The sequence below is a fragment of the Phascolarctos cinereus genome, unplaced genomic scaffold (genome assembly GCF_003287225.1).
Source record: "Phascolarctos cinereus isolate Bilbo 61053 unplaced genomic scaffold, phaCin_HiC Scaffold_7;HRSCAF=346, whole genome shotgun sequence".
Taxonomy (NCBI): Eukaryota; Metazoa; Chordata; class Mammalia; order Diprotodontia; family Phascolarctidae; genus Phascolarctos; species Phascolarctos cinereus.
In genome coordinates this window covers 61685952-61710410 of record NW_027556180.1, presented here as the reverse complement: position 1 = coordinate 61710410, position 24459 = coordinate 61685952, and the positions used below count along the sequence as shown (strand labels likewise).

At 39.8% G+C, this 24459-nt stretch overlaps 1 protein-coding gene across 1 annotated transcript in view; it reads right to left on the bottom strand.

Moving 5' to 3' along the window:
- Positions 1 to 20147, bottom strand: part of WDFY1 (WD repeat and FYVE domain containing 1) — a 56941-nt gene extending 36794 nt beyond the window's left edge. Inside the window, exon 1 of the mRNA XM_021002760.2 lies at positions 19752 to 20147. Coding sequence (XP_020858419.1) covers positions 19752 to 19888 — 137 coding nt within the window. The 5' untranslated portion in view covers positions 19889 to 20147. The remainder of the gene's footprint in view (positions 1 to 19751) is intronic.
- Positions 20148 to 24459: the final 4312 nt, after the last annotated feature.

Genomic DNA, 24459 nt, shown 5'->3' with positions numbered 1-24459 from the left:
GTTTCTTTATGTTGTAAAGCCAAGCTGTGTGACCTTTGCCATTTGATTTCCCTGCATAATCGAAAAATAGTGAGTGCACAGGATAAGAAGAGGTAGAGGAAAATGACCTTCAAAGTATAAGAATGCTTCAAGCAGTCTGCAACTTTGTAAAATACATTTCAATAACTATATTTCAACATAATTGGTTTCCTTTGTGATCCTACGTGTTCTATTTTATGCATTTAAAAACCTTATTCTGAGAAAGAGTCCACAGGCTTCATCAGTCAATCGAAGGGGCCCATGACTCAAAGAAAAGCCCCTCCTGTAGACTGAGAGTACAATTTGGGATTCACTAACAAGACCAGATAGCTATCAACACTAACAAGAGAGAAACGCATTTTAACATCCCTAGATTTCTTTGGATACAAATGAGGACCCTGTTCATGTCCGGAATGTAATTTACAAATTTACAGTATTTACAAAGGAAGTTAAATGCCTAAAAGAGCAATCACAAACTTGAGTGTTCACTGATTTAGAAACAAAGACTAGCTGCCAACCTTCATTCACTCATTGTTCAATTAATACTGGGCATCTATTGCATATATAACATCATGCAAAATCAATCAAGAAACATTTATTGAGCACCTTCTATGTACCACACACTGTGCTAAGTGCTATGGATACAAAAAGAGGCAATGACAGTCCTTCAAGGAATTCACAATCTAATGGGGGAAACAACATGCAAACAAACATATACAAACAAGCTATATGCAAGATAAATAGGAAATCATTAGCAAAAGGAAGGTACTAGAATTAAAAAGAAGTTTTGGAAAGGCTTCCTGTAAAAAACAAAAAATTCTAGACGGACTTTGAAGGAAGCCAGGGAAGGCAGTAGGTGATGAGGAAGGGAGAGCATTCCAGGCATTAGAGATAGTCAGAGGTGAGAGCTAGAGTGTCTTCTTCATGGAACAGAAAGGAGGCCAGGGTCACTGGATCAAAAAGTATATGGCAGGGCATATAGTATAAGAAGACTGGAAGGGAAGGGGGTCGGAGGGTAGAGACTAGGTTATGAAGGACTCTAAATGCCAGATAGATCCTGGAATGACAGGGAGCCATCTGAGCTGAACAGGAGGGTGATATGATCAGACCTGTGTTTGAGGAAAATCTCTTTGATGGTTGAACTGTAGTGGACAGAGACTTGAGGCAGACAGTCCCACCACTGGCTATTGCAATAGCCCAGGAATGAGGGGATGAGGGACTGTACCAGAGTGGTGGCTGTCTCAGAGAAAGGGGGGGGGGCTTATTTGAGAAATGTTGCAAAGATGAAATTGATGGGCCTTGACACAGGGCTTGGATATGGGGGGGAGGGGTGAGAGATAGTGAGGAATCTATGAAAACTTCTAGTTTGTGAGCCCAAGGGGCTGGGAGGATGGTGATGCCTTCAAAAGCAAAAGAGAAAGTAGAAGGAGGGGAGAGTTTAGGGGAAAAGATGAGTTCCATTTTGGACATGTTTAGTTTAAGATGTTTACCAGACATCTTAAGACGTCTGAAAGATACTTGGAGATGTGAGAATAGAGGTCAGCAGAGAGACTGGGGCAGGATAGGTAGAATCATCAGCATAGAGACCGTAATTAAATCTATGGGAGCTGATGCAATTACCAAGTGAAGCAGTATAGAGGGAGAAGAGAAGAGAGTCTAAGAAAGAGCCTGAGGGACACCCGTGGTTAGAGGGTGTGATCCGGAGGAAGATCCAATAAAGAAAACAGAGAAGACTCAGGTAGAACAAGACAGAATGAGGTCCCTAAAACCAAGAGGGAAGAGCATCAAAGAGGAGTGACCAACAGTATCCTAGGCTGCAGAGGGGTCAAGGAGAATGAGGACTGAGAAAAGGCCACTGGGTTTGGCAATTAAGAGATCACTGTTAACTTTAGAAAGAATGATTTCAGTGGAATAATAAGGTCAGAAGACAGACTGTAAGGGATTAAGAACAAAGTGAGAGGAGAGAAAGTGGAGGTACATATTGTAAACTGACTTCTAAAAAGACATATACACTCACTTTGTGGGTGTGCCCATATACCTATGATTATGTATAAAGAGATGTATATAATCCTTACCTATTAAGAATGTTCAAATTCCTATATACCAAAACCACTTGGTCAGAATGAGTACCCAGAATATGTGTATGTATATATATGTATACGTTGATATACCTGTATCCATGAAATGGGGAAAAGTTCCTATAGTTGGATAGAAATTGCTTGGCACTCCCCTGCCAAGAGGAAGGAAGGAAATAAGCATTTTATTAAGTACCACTATGTGCCAAGCACTGTTCAGAACTTGACAAAGATTATTTTATTTTACCCTCACAACCACCCTGGGATGCAGGAGCTATTATTAGCCTCATTTTACAGATGTGGAAACTGAGGCAGATAGTTTAAATGACTTCCCCAGGGTCAAGAAGTGAAGAACTGATAGAAGCTGATCTGTAGTCAGGTCTCCCTTTCTAAACAAGAGAAAACAATGTCCAAATAGGGTGGTGAACCAATATTTAACATTTCTTGAAATATCCTTTGAACTGCTGTTTATGAAAAGGGGGTTGGGGGTTTTGTCCCCACAGAGAAAGGACCAAAAAAACTCTACTCTTTGGTTTCTATTTGTTTTGTAGCACAAGCCTTCAGTTACGTGTAGCTCTAACATCAGTAGCTTCTGGTTTCTCTCTCCTACACACAAAACTACCATGTTAATACTGTAACAATTCTTTTTCACAAAACTATTATATCACATAAAGCAAAAACTCAGGAACTTTAGTGAAAGAACGGCAGCCTTGGCACCAGAAGACCCAAGTTCAAATCTCTACTCTGCTACTAATGACCTGGACAAGCTAAGGTGAAGTCACTCAATCTTCACTGGGCTTTAGGTCCTCATGGTCTGCAAGGCCTTTACAATTCATTCCAGCTCTAAATGCATAGTCTTCTGAGACAGCAATGTAACCAACCACCGGGTGTCACAATCAGGATTACCAGATGGCTCAGATACCCTTACTGAGTTTCTGTAAACAGCAAATATCCACGATCACTGGGGTATAACTGATACTGCATCATGTCCTCCTTCCCTTTTTAAAATGAGTTCTCTTAGATAAGATTTTTTTTTCCGTAAGGAGAAGGAAACAAGACATTAGCTGCTTTAAGGACAGAGAGAAGGTAATAATGAAAACAAGACACGAGTTGCTTACAGGTCTTTTTAGCACCAATTATGACAAGAGCACAGGTGAAAAGTTCTTTAGATTACCTTCTAACCCTAATTCTAAAGTTTAGAAGTTTGATTTTTTTTTTGCATTTTCTGTTATCATCTAAGAATCCTAAAGGTATCCAATACGCACTGAGAACAGTAAGTAGAGCTTGGGTGCAATTATTAAGTTTTACTGCTTCCCAAGTAAAATTCCCCTTTATTTGTTCCCAATATAAGGACTTTCCAAATTGTGCTCCACAGAAGACTGGTGTTCAAATGATATGAACAAGAGCCTTGTGGGGAAAAAAATGCTTATGTTAGTGATATATTAAAACCTATGCACTAAATATTAAATTATGTATCAAGATTCTAATCTCAGGCATTTTTTGTCTGGCAATAGCCTCAACTGTCTCTATTTTGCTCCAATCTTCCCCAGCCTGGAGCCCTCCCAAACCAGAATTTACTGGTTATCTACCTAAAACGTTCTACAGCAAAACTGAATTGGAAAATGCTGCTTGAATGCATAGAACATGGCCAAATTACATTTGTAATTATTTCATTTACATTCTGACAAGAATCCATTTTTGACCCCTTGGTCCCAAAGCTAATTCCTCTTATTCAGATTTGTACAGTTTCTAGTTTTTAGTTTCTATCATTTACAACTCAATATAGACACGCCCTTCATCTTCTTTGCCTTCCTTTGCTGCCAAAAAGATTCCCCTTTCCAGCTCTCCTACTTACCTTGTTTTCTGTCAGTCCTAGGCCCGTGAGGGCCCTGATTAGTGGATTTGGCCTGATCCTCTTCGGCCCTGGCCCCATCTCATCAGATGTGTGGCACAGTTAGCACAGGCCGGCTAACCAATTGTAAACAAAGATCTCTTAGACTAAGCCTCACCTGTAACAAATTGGAGTATAAATAGCTTGGGATTGACCACAACTGCCCATCTGCATAAGAACTACCCCAGGTAGAAGGTGAGAGGAAATGAGGGAATCTTATTCTCATAGGATTTGGCTTAAGGAGGGAATAACATACACACTCAATTGGGTATGGAAACCTGTCTTACCCTACAGGAAAATAGGGGGGGAAGGGGACAAGAGAGCAGGAGGATGACAGAGAAGAGGGCAGATTGGGAAAGGGGGTAATCAGAAGGAAATACTACTGAGGAGGGACAGGATCAAAAGAAAGAATAGAATAAATGGGGGGGGTAGGATAGGATTAAGGGAAACAGAGTTAGTTTTTCACAACATGTCTGCTATGGAAGTGTTCTGCATAACTGCACATGTATGGCCTGTACTGAGTTGCTTGCCTTTTCAATGAGGATGGATGGGGTGGGAGGAAGGGAGAAAATTTGGAACCCAAAGTTTTAAAAACACATGCTTAAAAAAAAAGTTTCACATGCAACTGGGTAATGAGAAATACAGGAAATGAGGTACAGAAATCTATCCTGCCCTATAGGAAAGGGAAGGGGATGGGGCGGGGATAGAAGGGAGGGCAGACTAGGGGAAGGGGTATTCAGAATGCCTGCCATCTGGGGTGGGGGGAGGGGTGAGATGGGGTGAAAATATGGAATTCAAAATCTTGTGGAAGTAAATATTTAAAACTAAAAATAAAAAAAAAAAAATAAAAACTAAAAACTACCCCAAGTAGTGTCAGATTGGTTACTAAAAGTGTGAGCCTCATCCCATTCCCGGTAGGGCTATTAGGACCAGATGGAGTTGGAAAGCAGCTGGTCAGGAGCAGCTCACCAAGCCTCAGCTCCTGTACAGAGCACTGTGTACCCTGAAGACCTGAAGAATATCTAACAGGACCGTGAACAAAGCCCACCCACCAAAAGACTGCTGCTATTCTGAGAGTTTCTCAGGAAGAAAAGACCAATGCCTCTGCTGATTTCAAGCAGCACTCTGATCATCTGGGATCTAGCTCTCCTTTAAGTACCTAGAGCCAACAAGGTCCAAGCTTGACCATCACTTTAACCAGACAGAGAACCCATCGAGCTAGAACCATTACTCCCACTGGACTGTGCAAACCAGTCTACAAAAGAAAGGGCAAATAGAGTCATAATTTGGGGTAAAAGTACCAACCTCAGAGCACAAATCTTTTATATTAGAACTATATGATGGTGTTCACAGGTCATTCTCAAGCTCACATTGTTTGGGGCACAATCTAATGGTTTCCCAGTGTCAATGTGAATTTTAAATGAAAACAATATAACAAAATTGAGGTGTGTTTTTTTAACATTTCTTTTTCTTTTTTACTTTTTTTGCTTTTTGGTCATTTTGGACTTGCCCAGCATCACACAGCTAGTGTTAAGTGTCTGAGGCCGCATTTGAACTCAGGTCCTCCTGACTCCAAGGTCAGAGCTCTATCCACTTTGCCACCTAGCTGCCCCCAAAACTGAGGTCTTTAATGAGTTCAATTAAACTGCAGCTTGTGGTACCTCACAGCAAGTGCTACTACCCCAGGACGGGGCTGGGAACAGGATTTATACAGGATACTAAGGAATATTATTATATTATATCATAATTATTATTAATATTATATTTATATATTATAATTATTATTAATATTATATATTATTAAATTATATAGGGTACTATGCAAGTAGAGCTAAACGACTAGGCTGCAAGTGGGAGGGGTGGAGATCTCACAGTTTTACCAGGTAAATTGTTTTGCATAACAAGCAAAGTCCACAAAGAAAGCTAGGGAGGGGAGAGTTTGGTAGATTTACAAAATAATCAAGAGGCTGGAAATGAGGAGGGCCAGGGACCACACCAGGGCAGCTTCAGGCAGTTCTTAATCACCAGTGTTTAGTCATCAGGCAGAGCGCCTTTCTTGGTTTCTCCCTCAGCCTTCCAAACCTAAATCTAATCAGTCACAAGGTCTTATGTTTTCTTCTTATTTCTCCACAGTCACAGACACCATTCCTATTCTACACTCTCAACATTTTATACCCAGCTCATTGAATCAGCTTCCTGGCTGAAAAACCTGACTCGCCTCTTCCCCTCTACAGCATCCTGCAGAGGGGCTGCCGGACCAATCTTCATAAAATGTCACTTTCAAGAAGTCACGTTGTACTTAGAGGCCTTCCTCAGTTCACTCTGCCTGACATATCAGGTCTAAACATCACTACCAAGCCCTTCTGCCTAAGAAAACTGCTTATTCTCCAATGACACTACTTATTTCTGTTAGGCCCATTTCCTCTCCCACACGCTATCCTCATGCTATCAGCTCTACCTCTAAAATCCTCAGAAAATTGGAACTGGGAATTTAAAATTAAGGCTATTCCCCAAGATGATAAGTTCCAGTGTAACAATCTGGTCTGCACATACTAGACGAGAAAACTGCCAGAAAAACATTCAATCCTATCTCTAGAATGTGTTCTCAGTTTAAATGTCTTTGTAATATTTTAATGCTGGGAAAAGGCTGCTTGTTTTGGAAACAGAATCTCACGCCCACACTTGACCTTATTCCTCCACCCATCTAGCCTAACACCCAGCAAACAGTAGGTATTTACATACCTAGGGAAGGAATGGCTGGCTAGCACTGTCACAGCAGGAAGAACCACCAAACAGCAATCCCAGGTTCTGGGCTCTACCCCTTGTTCTGCCTATAGCGTCCTATTTTATTTTCTCTTGATGCCTATTTTAAATCTTAGTTAGTAAAGGATGATTTTCCTGGTCCTACAGTATGTACTGCGAAATCCAAGAAAAATGAAAATGTTCCTCCACACTATAACATCACATAGTCACACTGGGAGCAATCATCAGAAGTGGGATTTGAACTCAAGTCTTCTACCTCCAGGGCTGCCTCCAAACAAATGGTTCTCACATTTCCATAGGATACTATTCCCAGACCCATACAATCCAGTACACCTTCCCAATTAGAAAAGAATGCCTGCACAGATCTACAAAAAACATTTCAGGAAGAAGCCTAGCATCTCCTTATAACAACCCCTAAATAAGGCAATCTTTTTTTTTCCCCTTCTCATTCATCTTGCAAGATTCAAACCCCATTGTGCCATCTTGCTAATTTAATATCTGGACAGAAAGTGTTTCACTAAGACCCTTTAAAAAAAGGGTCTTAACCATTTTTTAACCATTTCAGAGGAAAATATTTTTCATATGTATCAACTATTTCCTTGCCTTCTTAAATACAGCACACAATTCAACTTTTTCTTGATGACTATTACCATTATTAAAATCCATTACAATCCTTTGCCATAATACAGTTAATACCCTAAGGCAAAGATAATCAAGTATGGAGTCCACAAGACTCCAAATGAGGCTTGAAACAGATTAAAACGCAGTTTCTATCTGATTTTAATGCGTTAATAAAAAAGATAAATATATAATAAACGTGTGGTTTTCTTAGTCAATGTGTAGCCCACAGGGACCCTTTGGTACAGTTTGGTGATTCTTGGATCAGTGACATTTATTTGGTCCCGAGCTCTTTGGGGTTTACATCCTGGTTCTCAGCTAAGTTCTGTCTGTAAGTCACCTCTCCAGGATAAGTAAAGAGGTAAGTGAGACTAAGCTGTTCTCCTTCCCTATTTGGGAAAGAAGGGAAGGTCAAATTTGAGATCTATTTCCTGTACAGGCAGCCTAGAAAATCCCACAAAGCCGCAGATAATCAAGGAATCAGAGAGTGTCACAACTATGGTTAAATCAGTTTCTTTTTTCTTTTCTTTTTTTCTTTTTTTGCAAACTAAGAGACAAACAGTCGGGTTTTGTTAGTACCTTACTCAGCAATCTTACTCTGCTGATTTGCACTGTCCTTAAACAGTGATTCTACTTAGATTTTTGACACTTTGGAGAAGATTTTGCCCATGGGTAAGCCTATCAATGACTACCTATGTGAGATTTCTGCAGGAAGGTTCAAGAATATCCTGTGCTGACAAATAGAAATGAGGCTAGATATAGATCCCTTCCTTTAAAAAGCCCCACATGTGTTCTTATGCAGGTACTTTCACATATATCTTACCAGGTTCAGGCAAGAAGATTGTTCAGAAGGCTAGTTTAGTATAGGCCTTAGAAGAACCTGAATGTCAGACTAGGTCAGAAGTGGGGAACCTGCAACCTTGAGGCCAAGTGTGGCCCTCTAGGTCCTCAAACTCAGCCCTTTGACTGAATCCAAACTTCACAAAACCACCCCTGGACTAGGCCTCACTGGTCATCAGAACTTCTGTCCAATATAGCTGGTTCCCAATATGCTCTGAGCTCCCTTGTGAAGCCTTTTCAAAAGATGCTTCAAAATTCTTCTGGAGACCACTGCTCTACCTGAGGATGAAAATCCACGCTCTACAGCAGTTTCTTTCTTTCTTCTCTCCACCCCTTTTTCATTTTTTTATTCCTTGAAAGCTGAAAAGGTCCTCTGACCCTGGATCCAAAACAAATATGCATTAAATTCTGTTTTGAATAAACTGTGAAAAGGAAAAAACAGGCAGACTTAGTTCAAAAGAAAAAAATTTTGTTTAAAAAAGGTAGTTAATTCATTGTGAAAGTTCCTATATTCACACTGGATTTTCCCCAAGTACCACCTCATGAGCACCATAGCACACTCTAGAAAATCCAGAGTAACAACTCCAGATTCTTTCTTAATTAAACAACACCCAGGCAGGCCCAAAAAGAACCAAGCTTCTACACACGCTAAATAATCAGCCAAAACAATCCCTAACTACTCTCCCAATAGAAGCTGCAATCCCTAATTAAAACAGGACTACTTCAGTGCTAACTTTAGGGAAGCAGGGTCTAACTACAGCATTCAACAAGGAAATGCCATCTGCTCCAAACGAATGCTTTATATTTAAGAGCTAGGACTCTGATCCCACGATATCATTTTATAACTGAGCAATAACATTAGGTATTTACTGTCATCCATGCAAAGACCACAAAGCATGTACTGCCTTAATAACAGTAAGCAACAAGACTTCTGTTCTTTCCTGAAGTAAATCAACTCTGCCCATTGTACAAAGAAGCCAATATCCAAAGACACACAGCAGAAAAGGTCCTTGGTAAGGAATTATTAGGGATGAATCTTGGTGATTATACAAGTTTACCTTTCTGCCTAATTCTAGACAGCAAGAATCCTCACCCCAACCTGTCACTGACTAATTTTATAACTCTGGGCCTGTTACTTTATCTCACTTTCCACATTTATGAAATGAGAAGGATGTTACTAATTGCCCAGGTTTTAAAAAAAAAAATTAGGGGCAGCTAGGTGCACAGTGGATAGAGCTCTGGCCTTGGAGTCAGGAGGATGTGAGCTCAAATCTAAGTCTCAGACACATGACACTAGCTGTGTGACCCCGGGCAAGTCACTTAACTCCAACTGCCTCACCAAAAAAGTTTAAAAAAAAAATTAGACTTAAAATTACGTACATGATTGTGACAAGGAATAAGGTATTCTCAGAGGACTTGAGAGAAACTCAAAGTTAACTAAAATGCTGTTTTCAGCTTGATGAGCACAGACAAGGGCGGCCCCCTTTTCTTTCCTTCAAATCTCATACTCTTATGAAACCAAAAGTTCCTAGATCCAAAGCAAATTTGGTGGGCCTTCATCTGAATAATATTTAAAGTCAAAGGCAGAATAAAGAAATAAAAGAAAAAGCAAAAAAGTTTTGAAAGGCAACTCATTCTAAAAGTTCCTACTACCGTACTTTTCAGAAGAAAACTGTCTTGCAGGTGAGGCTTTGAGTTACCACCACCTACTGCATGTTGTAGTTTGTGCAGACACAACTTCATAAAAATCAGTGGTTCATTAAAATGTTTTTCATTGCTATTTTCTTTTTTTTGCACAAACAAAAAGTCCCCCCTCTGATGCCTCACTGTGGTCTATGGAAAGCACTCTGGGTTCTTGAAAGTTGTGCCAGGAGACTAGAAGTTCTGGTATGTTCAGACACATCAAATGTCTTCCAAAGCACGTGTTTTCTGATAACCAGCCTAGTTAAGTGCAGACAAGCTTATCTCCCAAACAGCTGGCCACACCAAGCAATGAAACAATGAAGACAACACAAAATGGCTCTCTGCCCTAATCAAACAACCTGTTGCTTCTACAGTGGTGGTGGAAGAGCAGAAGAAAAGGGGGCAGGGAGCAGTCCTTATCAAGCCATTTTTATTAGCTATCAGCACTCCAAATGTAAAGGCTTTATCCAGTGAAAAATGAGAAGATATATGACTAAAGGTCATGTCAATCTTAACATGTACTATCAACAAGCATTTATTAAGCATTTACTATATGCTAAGCACATGGGCAGCTAGGCTGCACAGTGGATAGAGTGCCAGACCTCGAGTCAGGAAGACTTGTCTTCTGGAGTTCAAATCCGGCCTCTGACAATGACCCTGGGCAAGTCACTTCATCTTGTTCACCTCAGTTTCCTCATCTGCGAAATAAGCTGGAGAAGGAAATGGCAAGCCACTCCAGTATCTCTGCCTCTTAAGAAAACCCCAAATGGAGTCACAAAGAGTTGGACAGGACTGAAAAATGAACAAACATGCTAAGTAAGCCCTATGCTAAGCGGTGCAGATATCCCTCTCCTGCCATCAAAAAGCAAAAACAGTACCGGCCTTCAAGAATCCTACTCTAATGCTGGAGGGTGTACCTGTATCAATGAGATCACAGGCTAAAAATACATAAGTCTCTAGTCTCTACTTCCCACTTAAATCAGCCGCACTCTTCTGTCTAGACAGGGTGGATAACTTTCAGGAGTAAGCCATCTGCTCTAACCCATATCTGAGCAGATATGGGGAGAAAATGATGAAGAAAAACAAACCGACAAATTGTATGGTATGAGAAATATGTTGCCTTTAACGAAGTTTCTAAGAGAATAGGAAATGGCACCAAAAACTGCCATTGCATTATGTTGTTTCTGATCCCCTAATACTGCATAGAAGGGCTCTGGAAACTGCAAGCATGGGATAGAGTATTACTTCACACAATGGAGAACAGCATTTTTCTTCCAGTATATGGCTCAACTATTCCCAAACACTCCAGCTCAACACCAAAATGGTTAAAGGAAACACATCCACATTTGAGGAACACATTACAAATGTAGTTTTAAAAAGATTTCATTCCATTTGGCAGCTCAATGGACATCCCTTTTGATGATGAAACTCGGGCCGGCACTGGGATCAACAGTTTTACTGTGCCAGGACCCCAAGGGCCACAGACTCAGGGCTGGAAAGAGCCTGCGGAGCCTTAGCATCCAACCCTCTCATTTTAGACATCAGGTGACTTGAGGCCCAGGAAGTGAAGTGATCTGCCCAATATCCCACAGACAGTAAGTAGTGGAGCTGGGGGTGACATCCAGGTTTGCAGACTCCAAGAAGGGTGCTCCTTCTAGAGCAGCACGATAACTGATGTACATTTCACTGCTTCCATTCTACAGTATTTTCCCTGAGAGTAAGAGTTATCTTCTTTTGTTTCCCAAGGCTTTGCCTGTCATGACTAATAAGTGGTTGCTGAAGTTAAATTGAACAGAACCACAAATAGTTCTGAAAAATTATCAGATTACATTCTTTGAGGTCTGTAAATTCTATTTCTTTCCCAACTAATCCTAAGATACTGAAAGAAGGCAACTCAATCTTTTTCTAATACCAGAGAGACTCAACATTCCCCTGCAGATTCTAAACAGAAAGGAAATAAACTATACACAGAATTTATCTCTGGAACAATGCCTTATTTCTTTGAAACTTTGGGCACACATTTTTATTTCAGGGCTACTCTATAAGGTTTTTTATTAGTACCTCTAAGTCCTGCTTATAAATTATCTTGGTTAATCAAATCATTTTTTTCTCTTCGAAGATAGGAAGAACAATTTTTCTCACTTTGTCCCTATCTCCCAGGGACACAGAAGAGGCTGTATGTATAAACTCAGCAGCCTCATGCTTTCTCTAACATGTCATCCTAAACAATACTATACAATTGCTATGCTCATCCATGCAAGTGCAATTCATGAAACAGCAATTTCTTTCAAGTTTTTTCTCCCTGACTTACCAAGTAAAACACCAGTGAGTGAATACTACATGCTAAAAAAAAGTGAGATATTCATTTTGAAAGAGGAAGTTTAAATGTACTGATGGAGGAAAAAGAAACTCAACTCAATTTCTACTCCCTGCTATACTTTGTTGATGAGAAAACGGGTAGCACAAAAAGGGTAAAAATAAGGAAGTATAAAGTCACTGATTTAATTGCATGCAGGTTTTCAGTCACTCAGCTTGAGACTGTTAGTCATTCTTATATTTGGCTATAAATTACTTTGATGCTAAGTATACTTAAATGATCTCCACAACTATTACTGGGTGACCCAGGTTCCAGTAATGCCTCTAGGAAAGTTGGATAATTAGTTTTCTACCTGAAAAGATTTTTTTAATTTAACAGACCACCTCCTGCTTCTGTAACCTCAATGCTAACAGTCAATTCTATTTCAGCATTTATTAAGCACTTGCTATTTGCAAGGCACTGTATTAGGAAATGGGATACAAAGATACCTGTAACAGATCTAGACTTCATGAAGCTCACAATCTAATACAGGTGAGGGAATGAGATCAGTGAATAACTGTTAATACCGCAGAGATCAAAAAAAAAAAAAGGGAAAGGACCCCCATCACTGAATACACTGCATTCTTTCTGATGAGTGAGCCAAGATCAAAAAAATGTTGAAGGTGAAAAAAAGGAACAACAATTTCAAGCTAAAAACCGTCTGAGATGAATCATCTCTGTTGCAGATCCATCCAGTCCTTCACAGAGGTTGCCCAGAGTAAAACCAATATGAGGTCATGTGGGCCCAAAAATGTCCAATCTGCAATAAAAGCAGCTGAGACAGAACTCTGAGCCAATAGCCATGAATTGAAGGGACCTGTCTCCCTTAAATGAACAGGACCTCAGATCTTTCTCATGATCTGAGATGCCCATTTCTCCAGAGCCTTGATTTATACTGTTTGGCAAGATGATACAGAGAATGCCCAGTAAAAAACATAAGATCTCATTAGCTGACAGATGTATTCCTTGACCCTCCAGAATAGCTGGTAGAAAGCATCTACATCAGGAGAAAAATGGGTAGGGCTGATGGTCATAGGATGGGCAAAGGTCATCCGCTGGCCAAGTGTTCATGACTGCTTCCCCATGGGGGGGGGGGGGAGAGAGAGAGAGAGAGAGAGAGAGAGAGAGAGAAAGAGAAATATATAGATGAAGGACCTAGGGACAAAAAGGAGCTGGGGGATTTTCCACATCATTAGGACATCTCAGCCATACTGGCTTGGTCACTGAGTCATCAGGCATAAAGGGCGGAGGTCTTTTAGTTAGCTTCCTATGGTCAAGCAAGTGACCCTATAACCCATAGTTTAAATAAGTTCACTTGCTTAACCAAAAGGAAGCCAACCTTATCTAATTATCCTTAAATATAAGTTGATTATAAAAGCAACTGACTAAATGTATATTAACAGAAATAATCACTACCCCTATGGAATCACGTTAAACTGAATACTAATTGGAATAAAATAGGGGTGGGGCAAAGGGTCAAGCTCACTAGAAAGGATGACATAAAAAACACAAATTTAAAACCAAAGAGAAGCTGGAATCTGAGAAGCAGTGCATGCTATAGGCCAGAGGTTCTCACCTTTTTGGTCTTAGGACCTTGGTTCATTCTTTAAATTTCCTGAAGACTAACATCTCACACACAAAGCTTTTATTGATGTGGATTACATCTACTGATATTTATCATATTAGAATTTATAAAATGTTGACCTCTCAGATCACCTGAAACAATCTCAAGAACTCCTAGAGGTCCCTGGACCACACTTTGAGAACCATGGTTTAGGCTTTGAATGCTATAGGCCCCTAGGAGGGGAAGATGGATTGAGGGCTGAGAGTAGTCTGGGAGAACTCAATGCAATGCACCCAGAGTGTGGATTTAATAAGTGCTTGCTGAACTAAGCATGTTAGCATATGAGTGGACCTTGAAAGACCAGAAGATCTGGACAGGTGGGAAAAGAGAAGTCCTGGTGAAGATAAACACACCAAGAAACAGGAAAATACAAACAGGAAGGAATACAGCAGGTTCCAGGAGAGAGACAAAACTGCCCTGACAGAGGCATCACACCAGAACTAGGCTAGAGAATAATCTGAGCTAAGGCTAGAGAAAAGGGGAGAGATGGATTATGGGAGCCCTTGAAAAGAAGGGGGAAAAGAGATTATACTTGACATGGGAAAAAAGAGGGATCCACTGAAGGTTCTTGTGTGAGGATGGGGCATGATAAAGATGGTCAAGTTTATTCAGGAAGGCTAGACAGAATGGAGAAAAATCTAAACTCCATGAGATTTTCTAGGTTGCCACAGTCATCCAAGTCTCGATGGAAGATCTAAACACAGTGGCAATGACAGAAGGGACAATTTCTAAGGAAAACCTGACAAGATTTTAACTATGAGAACAAAGTAATGACTCCAATGACTCCCCAGTTTTGAGCTTGGGTGACTGGGAACCAGTGACAGAGACAGGGGATGTATTCATGAGATCCTTGCAGCAGAAACAGAACCATCCTGGAGCACTGCTGAAGTAAAGTAATGAAAGGAAAAACAAGATGGCTACATGGAAAACAAGCACCCTAACAATGGGGAAATGAACTCATTTTCTTGCAGGTTTCCTGCCTTTCTGTTCTTTAAGTCTTGATTTCTAAACCAAATTTAGATGCCATTTTCATCCATTCCATGAGAACCAAAACACATTAGCAATCATCAGGATCTGGTTATAAACTAACAACTTAGTCATCTATCTGTAGGTTTCCCAGACCATCACATTGTTAGCTTCCAACTTTTTTTTTAAACTTTGCTTAACATTGTTTCCAGCGGAGGTTTTTTTAACTGCAAAATTTTTCAAAGATATCTCTATGTAGCAATCACTTGTAATTTAAAAAAAAAAAAGTTTATAAATTTTGGTTAAACATAGATGAACAGAACTCTTAAATAGATTTTAAAATATGTTAAAAGACAATAGACACTAAGAAAATTCATAGATGAAGTACAATGTTCTAAAATATTTGCAGCCAAATGGAATCTTTGTTCACTATTGCCAAACAAAATTGGCTTTCCTGCAGAGACCAATACCCCGGCAGCAATTTCATTATAAGCATGCTGATATGCAATCTGTGTTTTCTTTTTAATCAAAGTAACAGGCCTACAGCCTAAACTTTCTTATAATAAAGTCTTTATCTACTTTAAATTCCTCCCTTTCTCCAGATGAATGCCTGAATCCTTCATTTTTTTTCTTACTTTCAGGCTATTGACGTGTTTTGCTTTTACACTGCTTACATTTACAGATTACTCTGGCTTGTGAGAGACCTTTGACAGTGATCTCATACAAAAGTTCATGCAATATTTCACACTTGTACTTCCCCTTCTCTATTTTTGTTGAATTTTTTTTAATTAAGAGAAATCTATTTTCTCTCCTTCTAGAATCCGTTCATTTCATTAATATAAGGAACTGAAGGTGAAAGTAAACTTTATCTACTAAAGTCTCCTGGACTTCTCTACAGTAGAAGTGTCAAACTCCCCAGGGAGCCTGAACCATATTAAAATGTAACTGGGAAATGTTTAACAAAATAAATAAAAAACAACACAGATATTGCTACTTTGTGGTTTTTTAAATCAGCAGGCAGCCCCCAGGATCCATTTCTACCCAATGGCCTCTACAGATGAGGGAAATAAGGGTAAAGATTAAGACAGTCTAGTTGTTAATTGTGAGAATTGAGTGAACTACAGTCTGTCTTGTGACTCAATTCTGGAGCTAGCTCAGTTCCCTTTCTTTTCAATCATGGGTTGCATGATTTCTTGCAAGAAAACTTTATTCAACCCTAAGAACTGGGAGAAAACCTTAGTGTATTGTTTTAATTTTATTGTGGCTGGGAAGCTAGACCACTTCTACCTGTTAGAGACCCTTAACTAAGGACCCAGGTTATGCTGTTCAGAAACCCAGTCAGACCCAAAGATCGATGCAAGGAGTTTTCTCACAATTGTACACAATTGTACAACCCATGTCTTTTCTGAAAACTGGCCTGTATGTGCGGACACTTGAGAGGAGTGGGACACATCTTTTTCTGATTTCAGGGAATTACACCTGCCCACTCTCCCCTCCCAACTTGTAAAGTCCCTAATTTTTCCTCCAACTAGAAATCAGATTACCTAATGTTGTATCCTGGTTTTAATTAATCTATTTTTAATGTATAAAAGAATGTCGCCCCATGTATTCAGGGTCCAGGCCAATGCTGAGGAAGGAGACTGATCTGGATTTGTTGGGCAAGTGGCATTCACTGCTTAATAAATCAAAATGCTCAGATGGGCCGAACCTTTGTTTCCTCAGTCATTTCCTCTTTCACTCATCTACGGAGGTTAAATGACTAGCCAAGGGTCACAAAGCAAACATGTGTCAGAGACATGACTGGAATCCAAGTTTCTGGCCTCTCAAGGCAGCTCTCATTATACCACAAAAAGACTCTAAAAAAATAAAGCTATTCAAGGAATAAGTTCTTGCTGCTTCTCAACTTTTATGAAGTGAGCAGTCTAGTTTGCTATCTTCCATGCTAAGAAAAAGCTAGTAACCAATTAAATTCTTAAGTCTAATTATTTAAGTTAATCTTTATATCCACTAGGTTGTTATATAGCGATACTTAAACTAGTAAAACTATAGTTAACTTCTCATTGAAAAAGAATGCAATTTCTACTTGGGTGACTTTTTATAAAGACAACTACAGAACTTTTCAATCACCCTTTGGTTTTTTATGCTGACTTAAGATAGAAAAAAATAAATGGGCGTTGGAGGAGAAGAAGTGGGCTTACTGCAATGCCACAATAATAAACACAAGGTCAGTCAAATATTTTAGCACATTTCCCTGGCAAAATATAAATGAAAGCTATGAAAGGAATACTCCATCGTCTGCAGCCACTCACCTTACCTGCTTAATTATACCTAGAGTTTTCTAAATGGACCCACAAGCCTCACTTTCCAAGGTAACAATGACCACTGCCCCCCTCAAGCACAAAAGAATTTAATTCCTATAATCTACTTTGAACGAATACTCTTTAGGATGACTTGGGTGAAAAGGTATTTTCTTGGAAATAAGTTGATTAACCCAGTGATCATAGTCGGAAATAAGTCAATGTCTAGAATGCCAAACAAACATTACATAAGCTTTAAAGACAACTCCAACTGAATAACCTACTGACAGTGAGTTACAAATCTTAGTAGCATCTTCATATATAAAGAACAGGGCCTTAATGAAAAGCTAACAAATGACCATAAATAGCTTTCCTTTATGAAAAGAGGAAAAAAGAACACAAGACCATTGCACTAGTAGTCAGATATGAGTTCAAATCCTAAGTCTTCTAGGATTCGAATCTACTACTGAACTTGTGACTTTGACCAAGTCAATCTCTGGGTCTCAGTCTACTCATTTGGAAAATGAGGGTGTTTTATCAGATGATTTCTAAGGTCCCTTCCAGCTCTTACATCCTGTAATAAGTATTTTAATTCCAAAGTCCAAAAAGTGGACTTTAAGTTCAACACAATATAAGGAACTTTTACCTTTTCCCCAAATTATGTCAGTCCTTTAGTTTTTGTTTTAAAAAAAGTTTTAAAAAAATTAAGTTTCTGGGCAATAAAGCAGAAGTTGCACCAAAAATAGTTCTGAAGAAACAGAAAATGTGTGGGAAGAAAGACTAAGGAAATTAAGAATGACCAAGACAATAAAGTCTAGAGGTATGGGTGGTCAATTACAGTCAGAATTTATTTTATCTTCTCTCCAGCTTTAAAAAGAGAATAAAGTTGTGGCTCAGTTAAGGTGGATGGTTCATAAGCCACCATTAGTCAATGAGTATCACTAAATTCAATGACAATAAGATTATAAACAAAAAGAGAGCATCAGGGTACAAATTTCAAATCCCCAAGGTGTGGAGTTCATTAAAAGACTGTCCTTTGCCTCAAGAAGTGATAGCCATCTAAAACAAAAGAAAGAACATCAGAATTCAAACACTAGAGTATAGTAGTCCTTGAAGTCACTGTTGTTGCTGGGCTAAGCAATAAGCAGTTATGTCAACTGTTTATACAAAATGTCCCTGAAAATTATATCCTGCCCTCCCTTAGCAACTAAACAATCACCATAAAATATTTATGACCATTGCTGCCAGCCAAAAACTCAAATATTCAACAACTTACCATCAGGCAGCAGCCATGGACAAAACATTCTGATGAATAAATATCATCACCAAAGTACTGACTGTGTCTAAATTAGGCTCCTACAATTCTGACATCAACATTCAGAGCTTTCATTCTTACCTTCCTTTCTTCTTCCTGTCCTCTCTCCCCACAGACCCCCCCCCCAAATCAATCGACAAAAACTGAATGAGATCCTATTGTGTGCTGGGCTCTGAAGAAAGTTAAGGTACTTCTACCCTAATTAACTTATAATCAAGCTGAGACAAAGAATAAAGATAAGAAGCTAAGCTTGAACTGAGAGAATTAATTCTTATTTGATCCAGACCAGGTCCCAAGTTACTTACTTGGAAAGATGGGGTTTATATTTTGGGTTTTTTTTTTCAGTAGTGTCTTAAGAAGAAAATTACTTTTCCTGACCTTTCAGAAACCTTTAAGAGGGTTTAGCTTGTTGTTTCTTTGTTTGTTTTTAAATAAACACCATCTGTAGGATGCCCAAAAACTTCCTCAAAGAAATATGAAAACAGCTTGCATTTATATTGCTATCTCCTTAACATGTCATCTCATTTCTTTCTCCCGAATACACAGGGCATCCAAGCCAAAGACAAATTCTGAGAGCCTAGCCCTAGGGCTGGAAAGGACCTCAAGGGGCCATCTAATCCAGCATCCTCCTTGATTTCCTAGAGCAAACGAATTTGAGAACTTAAGTTCTCAAATTCTAGAGCAAAAGGGACCATATTGTCAATAACATACCATTACTGGACTGAGGAGAATAGAGTTGGAATCAGGAAGACCTGAGTTCAAATCTTGCCTCAGATCCTCACTAGCTGGGCAGGTCCGCTGTTTGCCAGATTTTTCATCTGTAAAATGGGGATTAATAACAGCAACTACTTTGGATTCATCAGTCTCCTAGGATTGTGGCGAGGATCAAGTGGGGTAATACACAGCACTTTGCAAACAAGATAAATAAGATAATGCAAAGCACTTTGCAAACCTTGTAAGTGCAACTGTTATTAACATCATCTACCTTAGAGACGGAAGAAATCTGGGTAAGAAGTTAACCTTTGGAGCACTGAGGGAAGAGGAATGCCTATGGGAGAAAGGCAATTGGGAGCAAGTAAAGAAGGAAACGGAACGGCGGGGAGGGCACCCGCCTCGGGCAGCAGCGGCCGGAAGAAGGCACCCGGCCCGACCTGAACTCGGGGGCCCTGGAGGAATGGGCTCGAGAGGCGCCCCCGAGGACCGAGGCGGAAGGGGCACGCGGCCCCGGGCTAGGGGCTCCGAGCTAACGGGAGCCGGCAGCCCGGACGGCGCCGCCGCGCTCCTCCCCCCGCCCAGCTCCCCGACCTGTCCTCGCTGGCTGTGATCACGCCGTCCTCCTTGGGGATGAGGAGCGCCGCGGTGACGGCGTCCTGGTGGCCCTCGATCTTGTTGAGCAGGACCGGGCGGCTGCTCTGCGGCCGCGAGTGGATCTCCGCCGCCATCTTCGCAGCGTCGGCGGCGTCGGCAGTGACGGCGGCGGCCTCCCCTCCCCGCCGACCGCCCGTCAGCTGACAGCCGGAGATCCTCGGGACGTACACCCGCGAATAGCGCCGCGCCCACCCGCCGTATTGTCTGGGGACGCTGCGCCTCGGCCAAAAGGAGGCAGGGCCCAGGAGCTGTGGCCCAGGCCTTTCCAGGCAGAATGTTCAGAAAACTTGTGATTCTGAGGGGCGGGCTTGTGTGGGAATGGGCTGTCAGTGACTGGGTATGCCCCTCCTCCCCCCCGAAAAATTAATACATAAAAATCCAGGCGGCCCAAACAGGGCAACTTTGTTACCACTTTATTACATTTAATTTATGCCCTTTTAAAGTAACAAGCCGAATATTTTCCCCAAACCCCAATCTAGGTTCTTAAAAAAACTAGCACTTGTCAAAGATCTTGTATAGGCAGAAGAGGGAGTGAATTACTGGATAATAATAACTATGCAAAAAATTGTTTTTAATAGCCCGGAAGGAGGCACAAATAGGGCAATTTTATTACTTTTTACTTTATTACATTTTATATATCCTTTTTAAGTAAACAAATTATATGTTTCCACTTAGCCTCAATCTAGGTTCTTAAGAAAACTAGTATTTTTCTTTTTTTTTTTCAGCCAAAGTCAAGGTTTATTAGAACATATGTCATATTGGGCAGACTCTTAAGGAGTCTGAACATGAGTAAGCAGTGGCTAGATTGTAAGAATCTAAGCCTAAACTAGTATTTTTCAAAGGAGACTTTGTAGGTAGGAGAGGGAAAGAGTTACTGGATAATAATAGATACACAAAAATGATTTTAATACATAAAAAAAGTTCAGATGGGACACAAACTGGGCAACTTTGTTGCAACCTACTATTTTATCATATTTAATATGATAAAATTTGAAAAAGAATGTTGGCCCTAAACCCCACCCACCCCAATCTAGGATCTTCAGAAAGCTAGTATTGTCAAGGCTTAAGTGGGGTTCAGAGGTGGGTGAGGAGAGTGTTACTGGGTAACAATAAGTATGCAAAAAAATCAATAAAACATTTTTTTAATACAGAAAAGTTCAGAAAGGCCCACAAAAAGGATGATTTGGTTATTACCTTATTAAACCTAATATGCCATATGTTAATAAAGCTCTTTTTGTTCTTTGCTTATTGAAAGGTTTGTGTTTTGGCACTGGGTAATAGAGAATTTGATCAGTGGAACAGATTGGATACACACTATACAGAAACAAATGAGCACGGTAACTTAGTGTTTGATAAACCCAATGATCCCAGTCATTCAGTAAGGGAAGAATTCGTTATTTAACAAACATGTTTGGAAAAACTGGAAAGCCATCTAGCAAACATAAACCAGCATCTCACACTGTATGCCAGCATAAGCTCAAAATGGGTATATGATTTAGACATAAAGGGTGATATCATAAGCCAATTAGTAGAACTTGGAAAAAAATTACTGTTCAGATCCATGGAAAGGGGAAGAGCTTATGACCAAACAAGAGATAGAGAAACTAACAGGAGATAAAAATAGATGAATTTGATAATACTAAATTTAAAAGGTTTTGCACAAACAAAAACCAATGTCATGAAAATTAGAAGAGAAGCAGAAAAAAAAATCTTTGGAACAAGTTCCTCTGATAAAGGTCTCATATTTAAGATACATAGGGAACTGATCAAATTTACAAGAATCAAATTACAAGAATAAGAACCATTCCACAAATTAGTGGTCAAAGGATGTGAAAAGAATTTTCAGAGGAAGAAACCCAAACTATCAATAACCATGAAAAATGTTCTAAATTGTTAATAATTAGAGATATGCAAATTCAAACAACTCTCAGGTACCACTTCAAACATGTCAACTTGACTAAGAGGTCATAAACGAAAATGACAAATGCTGGAGCGGATGTGGGAAAACAAGTACACTAATGCCTCCGCAGAGTTGTGAACTAATTAAACTATTCTGAAAAGCAATTGGGATCTAAACTGAAAAAGCTACTAAACTGTGTATACCTTTTGTTGAGGTTTAGAGGTTTAGGGGCGCTGGGACGCCAAAATCACAACACACAGGTCCTGCCCGAATGAATTTGACCCAAGCCTTCTTTCAGCCAAAGACATGGTTTATTAGAGCATCGATCAGGGGTGGATGAGATTTAAAGAATCCGGCATAATGGCCAAACTCTTAAGGAATCTAAGCATTTGCATCACTAATGCAAGTGGGCTGGATCTTAAGAATCTGAGCCCTTGGCTAGACTCTTAGGGAATCTGAGCACCTTAATGGAGGCCAGATAGAGATTACAGAGAAAAACTGTGGGAGGGATCTAGGAGTGGCCAAGTAGTCTAGGGTGATTGGAGGAGGGGTCTAAAGAGGATCTGGGTGGGAGTGGCCAGTAAACTGGGGTGACTATGAGGTAACAGAGCACTAGGGACCTGGACCACTGGAGCCAAGGGAGAACGGGGCCTAGATGGGATTAAGGGTGGGAAGTAGGGGGATGGGGCCCAAGGTGCCATAGGGAGGTAAGAGAATGGAGGGCTAGGCTAGGTTAAGGGTAACAGAGAATTGGGAAATTGGGCAAATAAAAGGCCAGTTGATAGGATTACAGTCTCAGGTAAATGCCAAAGACTTGGCCATGTGGGAAAGTACAGGGCTTTCTTTTTTGGGGTCCAGATCCCAAAGACATGGTCTTTTCCTTTTAGGGGTTCAGATCCCATCCCCATCACCTGTACTCATTAATACTGCTGCTATACCCCCAAAGAGATCAAAGGAAGAAGAAAAGGATCCATATTTATGAAAAATATCAATAGCAGCTCATTTCATGGTGGCAAAGAATTAGAAACCGAGGGGAGGCTGATCACTTGGGAAATGCTGGAGCAAGTCATGGTGTGTTTTGTGCTGTAAGAAATAATTAAGGGAATGGTTTTAGAAAAACCTGGAAAGCCTTATAGGAACTCATGCTAAGTAGAGTGAGCAGAACCAGGGGAATAATTTTTACAGTAATGGTAATAGTGTAAAGAAACTCAATTTTGTAAGACTTAGTAACCGATCAATGCAATGACCAACTACAATTCCAAAGGATTCATGATAAAACATGCTATCCACTTCCAGAGAGAAAACTCATGGACTCAGAACACAAATGAAAGCATCTTCTCGGCTCTTTTTCTTTATATTTTTTGGACAAGGCTAAATTTGTTTTGCATAGTTATACATATTTTCAAGGGGTTTCATTTTTCTTGCCTTCCCAATGGGTAAGGGAAACGGAATAAGGGGAGAATTAGGAATTGAAAAATAATTAAAATTGAATTATTGAAAATAATTAAAATTGAAATATAAAAAAGGAAACAAAAATAAATTGTGAAGTTTATAATAAAATTAAATTAAAACATCCATGGTTTTTTGTATTTGGTTTTTCACTTTTGTAACTAGGAAGGCCTTGCATTGACAATTAACCCCTAAATATCCCTTTGCATTGTTTTATACAAGGAAATTATGGTGTTTGGTTCATTTCCTGTTTGGTTACTTAACCTGACTTTCAGTGATCTCTTGGAAAAGGAACTTGAATTCATTCTGCCTTTGTAACATCTGGATATGTAGCTAACCATTAAGTTCACAGTAAGCATACTTGAGTTCCCAGAACAATTAAGTATTTATCTTCAGAGTGACTAAATGGATTTGAGGGTAGGGGATGAGAGAGGCTTTGGATTCCTTTTTATCAAGTATCTGTGCTGAATTCAATTTTTTTCTGTAATTGTCTTTGTCCCCCTGTTTGGCTCCTCCTCTAAGCCTAAATCAAAGAAGAGTTCTCTAACTTTCTGTGGATAAACACAGAAGGAGAAAAATGCTTTGGGGCCAATTCAATCTTTGGTGTTATTTCAGAATTAAAGAAAGTTAGAATTACAAGAAATTCTGTTAGATTTCAATCTTAATCATTAATAGTGTATTAATTGCTTATTCTGGCTAGGCACTGGGGATGCAGAGACAAAAATGGAAACTCTTGCCCTCAAGAACCTTAGATGGGAGGAACTCATATCTTATCAGAGATCAAGTCTAATGCTCACTTTTTTTTTTAAAGGCAATTGGAGTTAAGTGACTTGCCCAGGGTCACACAGAGAGTGTCAAGTGTTTGGTCTGAGGTCGGATTTGAACTCAGGTCCTCCTGACTTCAGGGCCCATGCTCTATCCACTGTGCCACCTAGCTGCCCCTAATGCTCACTTTTTACAATTAAGACACTGAGAAGGAAACTCATAAAAGTAGATTTCAAGCTGGAAAGAGTTTTAAAGATTATCTAATACAATCCCCTCATTTTGCAGATAAAAAGACTGGCCCCAAAAGACTGTCACATTTTCATCGAAGAAAATGATGAAAGCTTATTTGAACCCAAGTCAGCTGTTAGGGAGATGAGATAAGAGCCCAGGTCATCTGACTCCAAATTCAGTCCCTTATATAACACCAAGCTGCTTCAAATATGCAATTACAGAACTTGTTAGACATCATTCCCAATTATGGGATATAATATAAATGCTTTCTTGTTCCATAAAATAAATGATCAATATCTA